The 15,720-nt window shown below is 29.6% G+C and overlaps 2 protein-coding genes across 4 annotated transcripts in view; both read right to left on the reverse strand.

Annotated features, from left to right (window-relative positions):
• Window positions 1-3,398, reverse strand: part of LOC101510217 (DNA (cytosine-5)-methyltransferase 1-like) — a 9,602-nt gene extending 6,204 nt beyond the window's left edge. Inside the window, exons 1-2 of the mRNA XM_027337430.2 lie at window positions 3,117-3,398; window positions 1-824 (exon numbers count right to left, since the gene is read on the reverse strand). The exon at window positions 1-824 is cut by the window's left edge and continues 740 nt beyond it. Coding sequence (XP_027193231.1) covers window positions 1-824; window positions 3,117-3,162 — 870 coding nt within the window. The 5' untranslated portion in view covers window positions 3,163-3,398. The remainder of the gene's footprint in view (window positions 825-3,116) is intronic.
• Window positions 3,399-10,291: 6,893 nt separating this feature from the next.
• Window positions 10,292-15,720, reverse strand: part of LOC101510553 (chloride channel protein CLC-c-like) — a 14,154-nt gene continuing 8,725 nt past the window's right edge. For 2 of the 3 annotated variants that reach the window (XM_004512587.4, XM_004512586.4), the window contains exons 5-10: window positions 15,475-15,675; window positions 14,412-14,589; window positions 13,604-13,866; window positions 12,491-12,760; window positions 10,929-12,057; window positions 10,292-10,627 (exon numbers count right to left, since the gene is read on the reverse strand). In XM_004512587.4, the coding sequence (XP_004512644.1) occupies window positions 10,532-10,627; window positions 10,929-12,057; window positions 12,491-12,760; window positions 13,604-13,866; window positions 14,412-14,589; window positions 15,475-15,675 (2,137 nt within the window). In that variant the 3' untranslated portion in view covers window positions 10,292-10,531. The remainder of the gene's footprint in view (window positions 10,628-10,928; window positions 12,058-12,490; window positions 12,761-13,603; window positions 13,867-14,411; window positions 14,590-15,474; window positions 15,676-15,720) is intronic. The other variant, XM_027337451.2, reaches the window with a different exon arrangement.

A 15,720-nucleotide genomic window follows, 5' to 3' on the forward strand; every position in this document is an offset into this window, starting at 1 on the left:
AGGAATGTCAGCAAACCCCTTGTCATTTGCCTTGGTCGTCATGTCCAAACCAATGAGCTGCTTATAGATAAACTCACCCTGAGAAACAATGAACTCCTTTAGAGATGCAGTTCCCGAAAAGTACTTGCTACCACTCATTGCCCGAGCAATGCCAGCAAGTAACTCATCGAGGCTTACGTCAGAGTCACCACCAGAAGACTTTGCTAGTTTTTTGTATACTTCTATGCAAGCACGGGCCTTTTCAAAGAAATGATCGTAATACTTTTTGTAACTAGCAGCTGGTTTTTGGCAATCATAATCAGCAATATCAGTAGAAATCCATATCACTGGAGAGCCATCTTCATAGCCAGATATATCCCAGGATTCAATTCGACCAAAGCCTTCACATCTAACACCTTGTTCTTTTTTCTTGTCTGCACTTCCTTCTAGTGGCAATATAAGTCCGGTGATAAACAAATCGTTAATTTCAAGCATCTCAAGTGGCTGTGATGCACCAGTTTCATCGTGAAGGATGAAGTCTGTAATTCTTCTATTTGGGCGGCCATCATCCTGTCCAGCAGTCATACGGACAGCGAGAAATTCTTCATCTACAACCTGCTCCTTCTTTGTTTCAATAAGACAAGACTTATCAGATACGGAAATAGACTTCTCCTTCAAATTTTTACTTGCAGCACTGGCAGATCGTTTTGGCATTTTACGAGTAGGAGCAGGCTGCTCGCTACTCTCTGACGAATTTCGCTTCTTTTTATTACCGCCAGCCATAACCTCTTCCTCTTCGGTGTTTGAAACAACAGGTTCGTGTTTAGTGTTGCTGTCGTTAACACCTGTTTTGAACATATAGAGAAAGAAACAAAAAAAAGTGAATATACAAATTTGATAACAAGGTAAGTAATGTAAAGGCAACACAAGGCAATTGATCAGAGCATGAGATATCACTAAGAGATTATTAAGCATCTTAATCATTCACATTGCCGAGAACAAAAAGGGAAAAGAAGATTCACATACAATCAAACAAACAATAAAAAATACACAAGATATGGGTGCAAGGAAATTAACAGGAATAGAACTGATTAATTTATTTTTGATTTTAACTTTGAAGGCAGAACATGCATCTATACAAAAAATCTCTCCTAGGATATTTTACACGGCAAAAATAAGATTAATATAGTAGTAGCAAAAATCATTTGTGATTAATTCAAAGGATAAGAGATATGGAAAAGAAGAAAAAAAAAGCAACACAACAAGAGACAACGTTGACAATAAAAAAAAGATAGCGACCATTAAAAAATATAAATGGACGAAATCTTTACATATGCATAATAGTTAATCGAAAATCACACATATCAATATCAATTAATTTCATTAAACCTCACATTTATTGGGATGTATTGAATACTAAAACCAATGCTAACTCTATGAAAACATCAAATAGATTTCCTAAAGATTTTATTTGTTTCCAATTATGTTCTTTTGTTCTGTTTCCTTCTTACTTTGAAAAATTAAGAGCAAAAAATCCACATAGAAATAAAAAATTTAATTGCTAGCTTTGGTATTGATCACAATGCATTGCTGACATCGTGTAATTAACCCTAGAAGTATTGCATTTATGAGCAGCCATTAGTTCCAATATCTAACACTGCTGCAAAATCTGAATTGAAAAAGTTTAAAGACATCAAAAACAGCATAGTGAATCACTTATTAGTACATCGAACAAAAATAAACGATGCCAGTCAAATCATACAACAACGTAATAAATAAAACACTTCAGTTAACAATGCAAAACCCAAATTAATACAAGATTTCAAACACGTCTATTAAAATGTTTTTATTAGGAAAAAGATATCCAATTTGGAAAGTGCTATTTTTTCCTTTACCAGAATTGCTATACGTAAAATTGACCTAGAGCCACACACAGTCCAAGTCCACTACAATCAACCTGTATGTGCATGCGATAGGTCTTGTTTACGGTTGAAAATTCCCAAACATACACAATCAACTATTCTATAGATTGCTTTGGGAACAATGTATGTTTAAGGTTTTTAACATTAAACCAAATCTAACATTAGGTTTTCTTAAAGTTATTTGAGAAAAAAAAATGTTTTTCTAACAAAAAACTTAAAACAATCATGCCCTAAGCTCCAACACAAACCATTTGCAAAAAACAACAACACTAATCCCTGCTTAGAAGGAAGATCATGGTGAAGAAACAACAAAACTTTCAGTTGAAGCCTAGCAAAGTTTGAAGCTATTATGTCTTCAAAGCATAAGCTAGAACCACAGTAAAGTCCAGAGATCAAATCACTACAACAATAACAATATAAACAATAATAAAGGATCAACAAAAACTTTCAGTTGAAGCCAAGCTAAGTTCAAAGTTTTAATGGCAATTGTTTTTAAATAGCAATCGCAGTAACAATTATGGTCGTGTCGCAACCCTTGACACTGAGGAGAATTGCAGCCACAATCACAGTCAAATTATGGTTTCAACTACATGAAAAACCGTAATGTCACAGCTTAGATCGCAGTTACGGAACTCTATTCAAAACCCTAGTTATTTATAGCTTCAAAGCCCAAGCTAGTAACACAGTAAACCCCAAACATAACCACTTCTTCAAAAGCAGAGATCATGGTTGAAGAAACAACAAAAACGTTATTTCTTCAAAATCTAAGCTAGAACCACAGTGAATCCCAAAGATCCAATCCTTAACACAAAAATCACTAAAAAACATTAAATGTATCAACATATTCAAATAAAAAACATAAAATCAACAACAACCAAAGATCAAATTGCAACAACAATGACAATAACAATAACCACTTCTTAGCAAGCAGATCATGGTTGAAGAAACAACAAAGTTCAAAACCTAAGCTATAACCACATTAAAGCTCAAAGATCCAAAAAAAAAATGTATCAATTGATTCATATAAAAAAAATATCAACAATAGTTCTAAAAAAATTATCCAAAACCACACAAAAAAACTACATGCATTAAACATGTTCAATGTACCTGATGAAGAAAAACAAAGCACAAGTAGTAATGAGGCGCAAAAGCAACAAAAAAAAAGTTCAGATGAAGAAAAACCCTAGAAAAAAAATAGGTACATATATATATTACCCGGTTGAGAAGAATCTGAAGAATTCAAAAGAGAAGCTGAACCCATGAGTTGAATGTTTTTCCTTTTACGCAAAACGCAGGTGTTGAAATGGATTTGAGTAGCGTTTTGGCAGAAATGGAAAAATGGTTTGTTGTTGAAATTGAAAATGAAAAGGAAAAGGAAAATGATGAATTGGATTTGGCGGGGATGCAAATTTTGGGGAAAAGGGTTTTTTTGGCGCCCATTGATATTCACATTATTTTTTCACTATACTATGTGTACTTTTCCACCTTCCTTAAAAAAATTAGATTCTTTCTTACAAGAGTTTACTTTATATGTGCTTTATTTATTTAACAAAATTTAATGAAGACCAATCATGTAGGTGGTTCTATCGGTAATTATCATAAATTGTCAAAAATATTATTAATGATTTAAAGTTCTCTTGAACGTGCAGATAGGATAACGTGATATTATAATATAAAATTAAATAAATATATGATCAAATAATGACATAATAAATATTATAATATTTTATATTTAATATATATTTATTAAATCATGTATTTAGTACACATCTTATTATAAAATGATATAATATATATTATATTTAAATAACAAAATTATCATTGGAAATAATTATATATTAATTTTTTTAAAATTAACTTATTATATTATAAATTAACCCAAAAAAAATAAATAAGTAATAAGATAATTTTATATTTTAAATTATCCATTGACACTATTAAATAAATAATTTTATTATTTTTTAAAAATTATGAGTAGTTAAATAATTATATTTTATTTGTTAGAATGTAAATAAAGATATGATATATATATATTATATGTAAATGGAAAAAATATCCTTGTAAATAAATTATATTTATTTTAATTTTTTTAATCAATTTTCATATTTTTATGAATACTAGTTTATTAAACTATATAAAAAGACAAAACTACTATTGTGATAAAATTATAAATATTTTTTAAATTAATTATTAATATTTCATTTTTTATAATATTAATTATTTTTATATTTATATTTGATTATATCTATATTTTTATATTTATATTTTATAAAAGTAATTAAGTAAATTATTGTTTTTATCATATCTTGTTGATTTCTAACTCAGTTCATATTCATATATAAATCTCAATTAGAGATACATGAGATTATAGAGTTTTTTCTATTAATTTATCGTATCATGATAGTTCATCATACACTAGATTTAGATTGGATATAATAACTTATTTATATCGTGTTTGTTGTCATGTTCATCAAACGGACCCTAATAGTTGTGATTAGGAGTGACAATAGGTCGGGTCGAGCCGACTTTTGCTTAAATATGTCAGACTACGTAAAAAAATGAAGTTTGAGTTCGACTTATTACCTGTCAAATGGTTTGTTTTAAACTTTGTTACGGTCTTTTTAAAAGTTTGGTTTGATCTATTAACGTATTAAAGAACCTTAAGGCCTATGAAAATAATATTTTGTCTATTTGTAAACAAACTAATAGATCAATAAAAAAAAGTTAATTTTATTGAACCTGAACAACACGTAACGTCCATTTCTTTCTTCACTTTTTGCAATAAATCTGTTGTAAATATAACAATAATTATCAACAAAATAAAATAATTTAATACAAAAGTTGAATTTATTACACTGGTTTTGGGAGAGAATAATTAGTATGAAGTGAGAGTAAAAATTAGGATTCCAAATTATAATAAAGAGTATTTTTTTTCAAAGATAACAAATAGTTTAATACAAAAATAGGACTAGCCATTATTTATATATATATAAATTACATATATAAGGTCCACTTGTCATGTTTAATAGATTTTCTAGAAGGTATGAGTTTAACTTATTTAAATAAATAAATTTTTAAATAAATTAAGTCTAATATTTTTATTAAATATGTAAAATTGACTCTATTGAATGTTTCCACCCATAATTATGATTGATTGACAGTGAAAAAACTATTTACATCGTATTTAAATTAATGTTTTTTGTAAATAATAAATAAATGTAAGATAATAATTTAAGTTGATTGTTCTATTTTCCTATCATAAGTAACATACTTATTTGTATTAACATTAATTTGAAAAACTAACAACTCTGTTATTCTATAGGCAGTCTAGTTGATAAATTAAGGACATCAAATGAGTTTTTGAAAGGAACTATCGGGTTTTAATTAGACAAATTAACATAATTACTAACTTTTCGAATTATGATTCAGGTTATTTAAATTATTTGAATTAGAACAAAAATGTGATCAACTACTTCAATAATTGAATTGTTCATATCCAATTCAATCGGTTGAACAATTCAACTTGATTTGGCGTTAAAAATATTGTTTGAAGGTGATTGTCTTATTTTTCTTAATCATTTGATTCTAAGGATAAAAATACTTTAATAATTTAAATTTTGGTTAGAATGTAAGTTTATCTTTCTAAGTTAGCTGTCTCTTATTGTGTGTTGGATTTATTATCGACAATCAACGTGTGCAATCAGAATATTGATACAGATTTCCAATTAAAGAGGATTTTAATTTTTTTTTAATAGTATATTTTTTTACCCTTGAAAAATTGTTTTGATACTCTTAATTTTATATACTGAATATTATACATTTTTTATATATTTGCACATTTATGTCTAAAATAAATAGTCAGTTTACTACTATTAATAGCAGTTGCATCTTATCATGCGCCACCATCCAGTCATAATCTTGAATCTTAATAACCAGGTGTCACCACCCAGATAGAACCTTGAATTTTCATGTTAGGATTTTGTAATTTTATGGACGCAGTTCTTATATTCGAACAGGACCTCCGAAAACATTAAGACGACTTTGATTGAACCAACTTTAAAAACTGTAGCTTATATATCATCAGTGCATTTTAATTATTTCATTTGCCCCGTAAACACATTTTGAAAAATAAAAGGTATAAAATGTCATTCAAATTACTTTTTTTTTCTTCCAAATACATCTCTAATTAGTGGAGAACTCTATAAATATAAGATTTCTTATAATAAACTTAGTATTTTAATAGATGAAAAAAATATATTTAGTTTTATAGTATGCATGTCTTTATTGATTCACATTTAACAAACATTCGCAAATGATTTTGAATTAAAAAAAAAAAAAAGTTGCATGAAAATCATAGTTTACCATACATAACTTTAGTTGCACAATAGGATTATGTTGACATGCTTTGAAATACATTAAAAATAATTCTTAAGTAATTTTTAACTTTGTAAATCAACTCACAAGTTTGTAAAGCGATTTAGAGAGGTCCTGAACTCATTCTTGAAGTTCTAGAACTTGTGAATCATTTCATAGTGCTTCAAGATGAAATCATGGATTTTCAATACTCAGTGTGAATTGATTTATAGGTTCTAAAATTAAGATGCATTACAACCTGCATATTTAATTTTTTTACAGTTACAAAATGGTTATTAAAATTAAGATGCATTGTATTTTGACCACAACTCAGATTTATTTATATTGGTGTGAACATTTGTTATGATTAAGGATACTTTCATGTATTCCTTAATTTTCATGCATTCAAGATCATGATCTTTATTAAACAATTTTTTTTATTCAATTATTGTTTGTGAGTGAATCTTTGAATGAAAAATATAAGAGGTGGGAATATCTCTTGCTGGGTCGATTATTCCATATGTGGGCTATTGATGAGATATAATTTGGCGTTACATTTAGGTACTGAAAAAGATTTTTTTCCGAGTCTATTATGAGATTTACTCTAAGTGCTATCTTGCAAAGTTTAATAAGATGTCTTCATCTTGAAGATAATGTTTTAGATCGTTAATGAAGGATATTTCAAGAATTATGATTCAGAATGTTAAGAGAATAAGAGATTGGTACACATGTTGTAATAATTTTCGATAGATCTTGTAAATGTTCTATTAGTAATAAACTTTTATTCTATGAATATAGCCTGAATGTACTATACAAGCCAGAACAAATTAGGTGAACCAACAAGGGATTTATACACAAGGTAATAGGGGATCTTGCCCCCACCTGTTATTTATTTGTTTTCTATTTGCAGGATTTTTTTATAGTTGAATACATTTTTAAACATTTTATTTCCATAACAAAAAATAGATGTTGCCCCACCATATTTTTTTCTATTTTTTATTTTTTTTTTTATTTTTTTGCTCATTATATTTTTCTCTTATATCTTTATGCACTTCACTTTTCTTCCTTTTATTTAGAGAATCGCATTTTTTATATAAAAATTTTATAGATTATTTTTACCCACTTCATTATTAAAACTTATATTATAGATTATTACTTTTTTCATTTTCAAGATCAATTAAATTTACACGTTCTTTTTAATTAAAAATAGTTCGAGCATTTATTCTATATTATTTTATACAAAATACTATACTTATTTTCTCACCCCAATAAACAATATTTATGGATCTGATCACTAAACCAGTATAAAAATTATTTTGTGTTTTCTCTTACCTTGAATTATTTAATTAATGTATTTACTTTAATTATCATTTTCATTTCTTGATGACCAGTGACGCAAAAATTTATTTTCTAATTTTAGAATGATATAAGATTAACAACATTGAAAATTGTATCTTTGGACAATATGATATTTTGAATTGTTGAGTAAGAAATTTGTTTTTAATTTTTTAATTACGTTGAACATATATCATTTGTGCATTAAGTTGAGCCGTTTTAAACATTTCGAAAGTCATGTTACAACATTAAATATTATGTTCATAATAAAAAGAATGTGCAATTTTTAATAATTAAAAAAATTAAATAAAATAAATTTTAGTCCCTATAAAAAATTCTCAATTTTCTTATCTTTTAATTTTTGTTATCACTTGTATTATCTATTTTGAAAAGTTTTTTTGTAAACACATATACTTTTACTCTTTATAAAATCAAAATAAAAACCAAAAGTGAATATAAATTTTTTAACTAACTTAATATGTCATAATTTTATGAATTAAAAATATAGTTAACAAAAAAAAATTAACACTCATTTTATCATATTATTAAAAAAAATTGAGACCCTTACTAACTAAATTAAAAAATCATGTGCTATTAAACTTTAAACTTTTGCACCACTCAACAAGAGACTTTAAGATCATGTGCTCTAGTTTTCTTCGTGAATCATTTCAAGTTCATTTGATGCAATCAAAATTATTTGAGAAATACTAGTATCAAACACATTCCCATGTCGATTCACAAGCAAATATCAACAACACCAATCATCTTAGATACACCATAAGTATACATTTTCAATGCTCCAAAATCGCATGAAACATAAAACGTGAAGAACTCATTCATTGATCCAACACGTGATATAACACTTACACCACTATCATTATCTACATGCTTTCATTTGCTATAAGATTAACTGACTCATGGTAATGGAGAATAACAAGCTCGTCATAGTTGCAGCACTAATATAATCATCACCGATATCATTATTACGACCCTTTCGTTTTTGCTTACCCTTTTGCTTTTGTTATCTTTTTCGTATAAAATAATTCTTTTATATTTGCCCTAATTCGTGACAATAATAAAGTTTATAAACTTTATTATGTTTTTTTTTTCACGCTAAAGCGTTTTAAAACTTTAGTTTTTAAAAAGTTACAATGTCAAAATAAGGGAGGCCAAATAGAATCATAATATGTCTAAGCATGTCACTTGCTTACCCATAATATGGAATAACTTTGGCGGGAAATCAACACATAAATGCAACAACAAATAACATGTAGCATAATTCAAGTTCCCCAGACTTGCAAGAACCTATGAGAATCATCAATAAATATATGACAACAAAGAATATCAATATTTTAATATGAAAATTCCTCAAAGTAAGGATAAAAATCATGAACCGTTCAGACCAAACAAATAGGTCAATTATAACCAAATAAAGATACAAAAAAGTTTCAATATGGTGCACAAATCGCGCCAACAACCAATCAAAACAACAAAACACAAATGCTTACAAATGAAGACAATAAAATAAAAAATACTCAAATCTGTTGCTTTTTTGCGAGAATGATTTCTCTCGCTCCATACCTCGTTTTGTTGATCCAATAGTTGGAAACAAAGAATCACGTGTCCTGAACCTACTCGGAAAGCTTGAGGCTGATCCAACAGGTAAGTAATTCTCAATTGTGCTTTTATGGTGACTGGTTGGTGAAAAACATGACTAATTTTTCTCTCCCTTTCAAAATATTTTATTCTTCAAACTCTAATATGACTACCCTCTACTTAAATAAGTAAAACACACATAACAAATTAACATATTTGAGTCTTTCTCCACTTAATAAAGGAGTCTAAAAACCAACAAACTTATCTTCGATACTATGACCTGGTGTGACAACTTTTGTGCAGATTAACCAACAATTTTTTTTTAATCTCATACCCCTATAATTATGCTCCTACCCCAACAAATCTTCAAAAATTCCATATTTGCCCCTAAATTTAAAAATAAAAATCTGAAAAGTTCTTTCAGTTATATAAGATTCTAAATGTGTTCACTAAACTTAAATTTAAGTATTCTAGAATATAAATGTGTTTAGAAAAACTCAATTTAAAGTTTTTCGTAACATAAATATGTTTCGAAAAATTCAATATAAATTTTTCGGAACACGAATGTATTCCGAACAACGAAAAGTTTTAGTTTTTCGAAATACAAAAGTATTTCGAAAAATTTAAATTTAAATTTTCCGGTACAAACTTATTTGTGTGTATGGAAAAAAAATATTGTGTTTTGTTGAGCTTTCTTCGAGTTTTTCAGTAGTTGCATTGTATTTATTTATTTTCTAATCTAGTGTTATTTTTTATATAAAAATGGTAAAATTGGTGTTTTGAGTAAAATGTGAGAGTAGAAGTATAACTAAAGGAAATGAGATAAAGTTTTCTTAATCAACAATGGACGATTCTTTTATTTCATATTTCCCAAAAATAACCATTGGAGTTTAACAACAACAACAAAATATGTTTAAAATTAAGATTCAGATAAACTTTATAAAATACAGTGTAATTAGTTAAATTTAATTTAGGGGTGTGTTTCTTTTTTACTTATATATCAGATAAATTATTATTGTTTCTATCATGTAACCTAGTACATTAAGTCTAATAAGATTCTCAAATGACACAAATAATTTCTTTAAAAAACAATAAAACAAGCGACATGAACAAGAAATTTTATTGACCATGTACAACAACACTTATTGGTGTTGACTTATACCTATGTTTCAAAAGCATCAAGTTTACTGCATAAAAAAAAAAGATATTAACAATCCATAAGTTACAGGGTTGCTATATCAAATCAAAACTATGCAACAAATGCATCTTTTAGCAACATATTTTGCTTCAAGTGTTTCTGTGAAGAACTAATGAGAAAGAATAGCTTTTTCATTGTGATTACTTCCTTAGTGCCATTTGTGATGCTTGATATCAGGATATAGTCCCAAAACATGCTCAGGCATGAAATCATGGCGCGTTAGGATCCCAACAATTGGAGGTCTCTGCAAAGTGTAGTATAGATTGTCAGCGAATTTTGCTTCTGTAAAGTGAGTAACTCACTCAAAAGACAAGTAAAGATTTTCAATCATTGACGAGAAAATAAAAGAAGTATCTGATGTTCTATGTTAATTTTCTCATCAGGTAGAGATTTCTTACTTTTCCTTCTAAAGTGAGAAAAAAGTACAAAATTCAAATCCTTATTGAGAAAACTATGAAAGTATATTTTAATAAATCTAGTACTTGTTATGCATATGCATGTAATATCGATCAGTATTATGTATATGCATGTAATATCAATCATACCCCTTGGCTCTTCGGAACAACACACATGTGTCTGAGCCCATGTTGGCGGAAAATAATAGCAGCTTTGGCAAGTGACATCGTCTCAACGACAGTGTGAGGCGATGTATTAGCTATCGGATGGAGATCAACATACATATCCAAATCTTCATCTTGGATATCTAAATCCTCAAGTTTGACTCCTTTTCCAGATCCCGCCTTTCCAAAATCCAACGAAGAAACTTTTTCCAAGATACTCGGATTCGCGAAAGTCCTCTCTCGAGTAAAGTTCTTCGCCTTAAGTAAAACTAGTAAATAAGACCTCAGTACAAGTCCACACAACTCCGGTGTTTCCGAGAAAGGAGGTTCATCAATGACAGGAAACCCGTTGTGCCTTGTAGTATTCAAAACATGTAAAATATTTCCGACCTTTTCGATTCCAGAAAAGGTCATTAATGGACCTGAGACAACATCGCGCGTAGCTATATTCCTCATGTAAGGTTCGGCGTAGGCTTCCAAATAAGGAAGACCTTTGATCTTCAATATTTGATCATAAACACCTTTGTTGAAACAATCAGCCACCGATTTTGAGATTAATAAGACCAACATCACAAGTGGAAGTAACAAGAGATCATTAGTGAGCTCAAGTAATATAACACAAAGTGATACTGTCATTCTCATTGTGCCACCGAGGAAGGAGGCGGCTCCTAGGAGAGAAAAGAGTCCTCTGTCGAGTTTGGTGATCGGTTCAAAGAGTCTTCCGAGAACACGGCCGTATGCAGCCCCGGCAAGTATCACAGGGATGAAAAGTCCGGATGGAACAGCAATACCATAAGTGATTATACCAAGAAAGTAAACAGCAGCAAAGAATATAAACAAACTTGAAATATGAAACTCTTTGTTTATCTTCGGACTGAATAGATTGCGAATAGCATCGTCGTTGGTGTTTAGAAAGAGCGAAGCGAGATCGTTGTAGTAGCCCGGCGGACATTGAAAGATTTTGTATTCTCCTGACTCATCAACAGAAGGACAGGTCACCGTCGGATCGGTAGGACATGGAATACAGTTTGCAATCCATGGTAAGAAATAATAACAGCATGATGTCAAAAGAGAGATTGCAACAACAAGATAAATTTTGAAAGCTGGTCCTTTTCTGCCACAAGAACAAAAAGAAACAACCATTAGCTATGTTACTAACACACTAGAGACCAACATAGATCGGCAAAAGCGCTTGTGACACTATTTGAAATAGCTTATGAAAACAACTTATGACATATCCATATGTTATTTTCAGCTTATTTCCATAACCTCTCCAAGACAAATTATAGCTTATATGAAACAGTTTGATTATAGAAATAGCTTACACGTAAGCCCTTATATGATAAGCAATTATACTATAAGTGCTTTATTAAGATGTTTATCCAAACTGGACCTAAATAAGACTACAACTAATGGTGATCAGAAAGAAGCATGTAAATTGGCCAATAACCAATGTTTTAAAACCAAATGACAAACAAATAATTAATTCAGTCCGGTTTTCAAATTACGGCCAAAAATAACTATTCAAAATAAATGCGAGGACATACTCGTTGATGATGCTATACGTACGCACGACCTTATCGACGAGGCAGTTATATATGCTTCCAAGAATACCAGCAACAGTTCCCAAGACTATTACTGCAACTATGTCACCACCACTATATGTTACCTGTGCTGAACTAACATCATACAATATCAAACCACCTTCTCCAAATAGTCCACATTTTCCTGTTGAACAAAACTGAATTCCAGCTTTTAGAACAATAGCAACTACTGCTGTTGTAAAAAATGTCCTCCAAAGTAGAGCGCTCCTCCACCTAGATATTCGTGCCGCGTAAAAAAGGAAAAAAATGATTAGTTTTCTGAAATGGTCACAATCTTACAGATACATGTGCAAAACAACAAAACTCAGCTTCTTCATGCTATTTAGAACAAACAATATATTATATATCTTGTCATGCAGGTAAAATCATAGACTAAAACCAGAAATACTCAATCAATTTATCATAAATAATTATCATAAGTTCCTAAATATAATTAAACTATTTATGAATTTTCCGACCGTTTTATCAATCAAGTTTTTCTTAAGCAAAATTGGCATGCAAAGACTAAGTTGACACCCCAACAGCTAACAATCATTTGCAGCACACCAAAGATATATATATTAATATGATAGCCCGTTAGCTAACTACTTTTCAAATTCAATTCTACAAACTATAATATTAGTTTTCATGTTATTCAATTTTAACATCTTAGAATGTTAATCTCTTTGCACATTGATGGTTATACATTTCCACATTATCTATCACTACTCATGTCATTGTTGTTATTATTTTTCTTTTTCCTTCCACTCATTCACTATCAAAGCAAACTAAAAGATGGGTAGGAAAATATTTTTTTACTGGAATTACGAATTTATAATTTAAAAGACGAGTTTAATTTTTATACATTGTCAGTCTAAAAGAGTTTTGAACATGCATCCAATGATGTGTTGCCAATGACACATCAATTAATCAATTAAAAAACACATGACTTGTCGTACTCGTTAAATGATGCGGCAATATAGCATTGGATGCAGATATAAAAAGTATATATAAATTAAATTCTTAAAAGATACCACAAAGTTGAGAGAGAGATTAAATTTTAGCATAAATAGATACCAAGAAGCTGCTTCTTCAAGGGCAAAGAGGATACCACCTACTGGAGATCGAAAGGCGGCAGCAACACCGGCAGCTGCACCACAAGTAATCATGTCTCGCCGGTCTCGGTCATTTTTGAAATACCTAAGCCAACTGCTAGTCAAACCATACTTTCGAGATCCTCCCTGCCCCAAAATAGAAGCTATGCATGCACCTGTATGAACCATAGGTCCTTCTTTTCCTACCACTAATCCAGCAGACACTCCAAGGATGGAACCAACAATCTAACATGATTAAAATCATAGGTTTTACTATATGGAAATTAAAATATGCCTCATAAAGTAAAAGATTCCAATAATAAAAGTTAAGCATTGTAAAGATAAAAATGTTGCAGTGTATGAGTGAAAATACAAGTCAAGATAAGACCAGGAATGAATTTATCAAAGAGAAAGTTTAACGAAGATGTACTATCAGTATAAAATAGTTTTACACTAACATCCGTTTGAGAACCCATTAATTGCCATGTGAGCCTATATTGTAACCTCATCTTAAAAATAACTGCTAAATACTCGATTCTTATTGAACGTCAATGTAAAACTAGTTTACGCGGACAGGGCATGTCTTCTTTTCGCTATATACAATGGCATATGTGCAATAACTAATAAAATACTTTAACTTTTTCATGGAAATCAAGATTTATTGATCAATCCCTTTCAGAAAATCATTAGTCTGAAACAGAACAATGATATTTTACTAATTGTCAAATGTTCAAGGAGTTATGCATCTTTTATATGCATGAAGTCTAAAGAATGAAAGGAGGTATATTAACCTTTACAAAAAGGGTGGTTGGAGCTAGTATAGAGTGAGCATCGATGCCATTGAGATACGCTTTAACCTCCGGAATGCCAGAGCCAGCTGCTGCTGGAGCAATGTAAGCACACAGTGCTCCGGCCGCCGCTGCTAAAACCATATTGAGACCAGCATATACTAGAAAAGCTTCAAAATATCTGCACTACAACTACTATTCTATGAGAATATATGAACAATAATTGGAACATTGCCGTGCCCGTTTGAATTGAAGAGAGATTTGAACATAAAATGTCTACTTTTATAAGATATATTATGGTGTCGTTTGATTCATGTAGATAATCCTGCCTAGTGATAAAAGACTTTAGTTGTTGATATTATTGTTTAATTATAGAATATATTTTCATTATATAGACATGCATCAATAATTACTTGCCTAAAAAAGATCTTAATCTAAGGATATGATAGAAGATATTGTTGAAGTTATGAATTTTAGAAAATAGGAGGAGAGAAATAACAAAAACTTTGGATATTATTGTTAATAACTTGATAGCAGCTTAATATAAAAGACTATACAATAATCCCTATTTATAGCAATACAAGACTCCTAATTCTAAATAAATACGGAATTCATGAGAAAAAAAAAATTTAAGTAATATGAAAATTAATTAGAAGAAATATCTAAGATACTCTAATATAATCTAGAGATATTATAAGATATTTTTTCATATTCTAACTGATATATTTGTCTTACGAATCTATCCGAATAAAAACCATTACAACAATATCATAAGTATTTTTATCATATCATCAAAAGTACACATCTATCAAAAGATAAAGTACTAAACAAATATTAAGAGTGTTTTATCCAAACCGATCCAAATCAAAAATGCAAACTGATCCAAAGAAAACCAAAAACCAAGTAAAACCGAATGTCATTCAATGTTTTTGGATCTCCTTTTATAAAAACCGCTCAGATCAAATCAGATTTCCAATGGCTTAAATATTTGGATCAGATGGTTTTTTGCCTCAAAACCGTTCTTAACCACACCACAAACACCTAATTTTAAAGCATTTTAGCTCACCTTTGTTTAGACATGAGATTGGTTGTAAGAAGCAGCTTGAAACCAGCTATGTTCTCAACAGCAATATTATTGAAGAGACCAACCAATCCAGTTCCTAATCCAATAAGAAGAGCAAATCCCCATTTAAGTACTATATATTGGAATATCTGAACTTTCTTCCTGGACCTCCAGTCCTGGTTAAATATTTCATTATCAAAAATCCTGAAAATTAGAGAATAAGTATACTTGCATCATCATTCACTCTTT

This window comes from Cicer arietinum, chromosome 8 (assembly GCF_000331145.2).
Source record: "Cicer arietinum cultivar CDC Frontier isolate Library 1 chromosome 8, Cicar.CDCFrontier_v2.0, whole genome shotgun sequence".
Taxonomy (NCBI): domain Eukaryota; kingdom Viridiplantae; phylum Streptophyta; class Magnoliopsida; order Fabales; family Fabaceae; genus Cicer; species Cicer arietinum.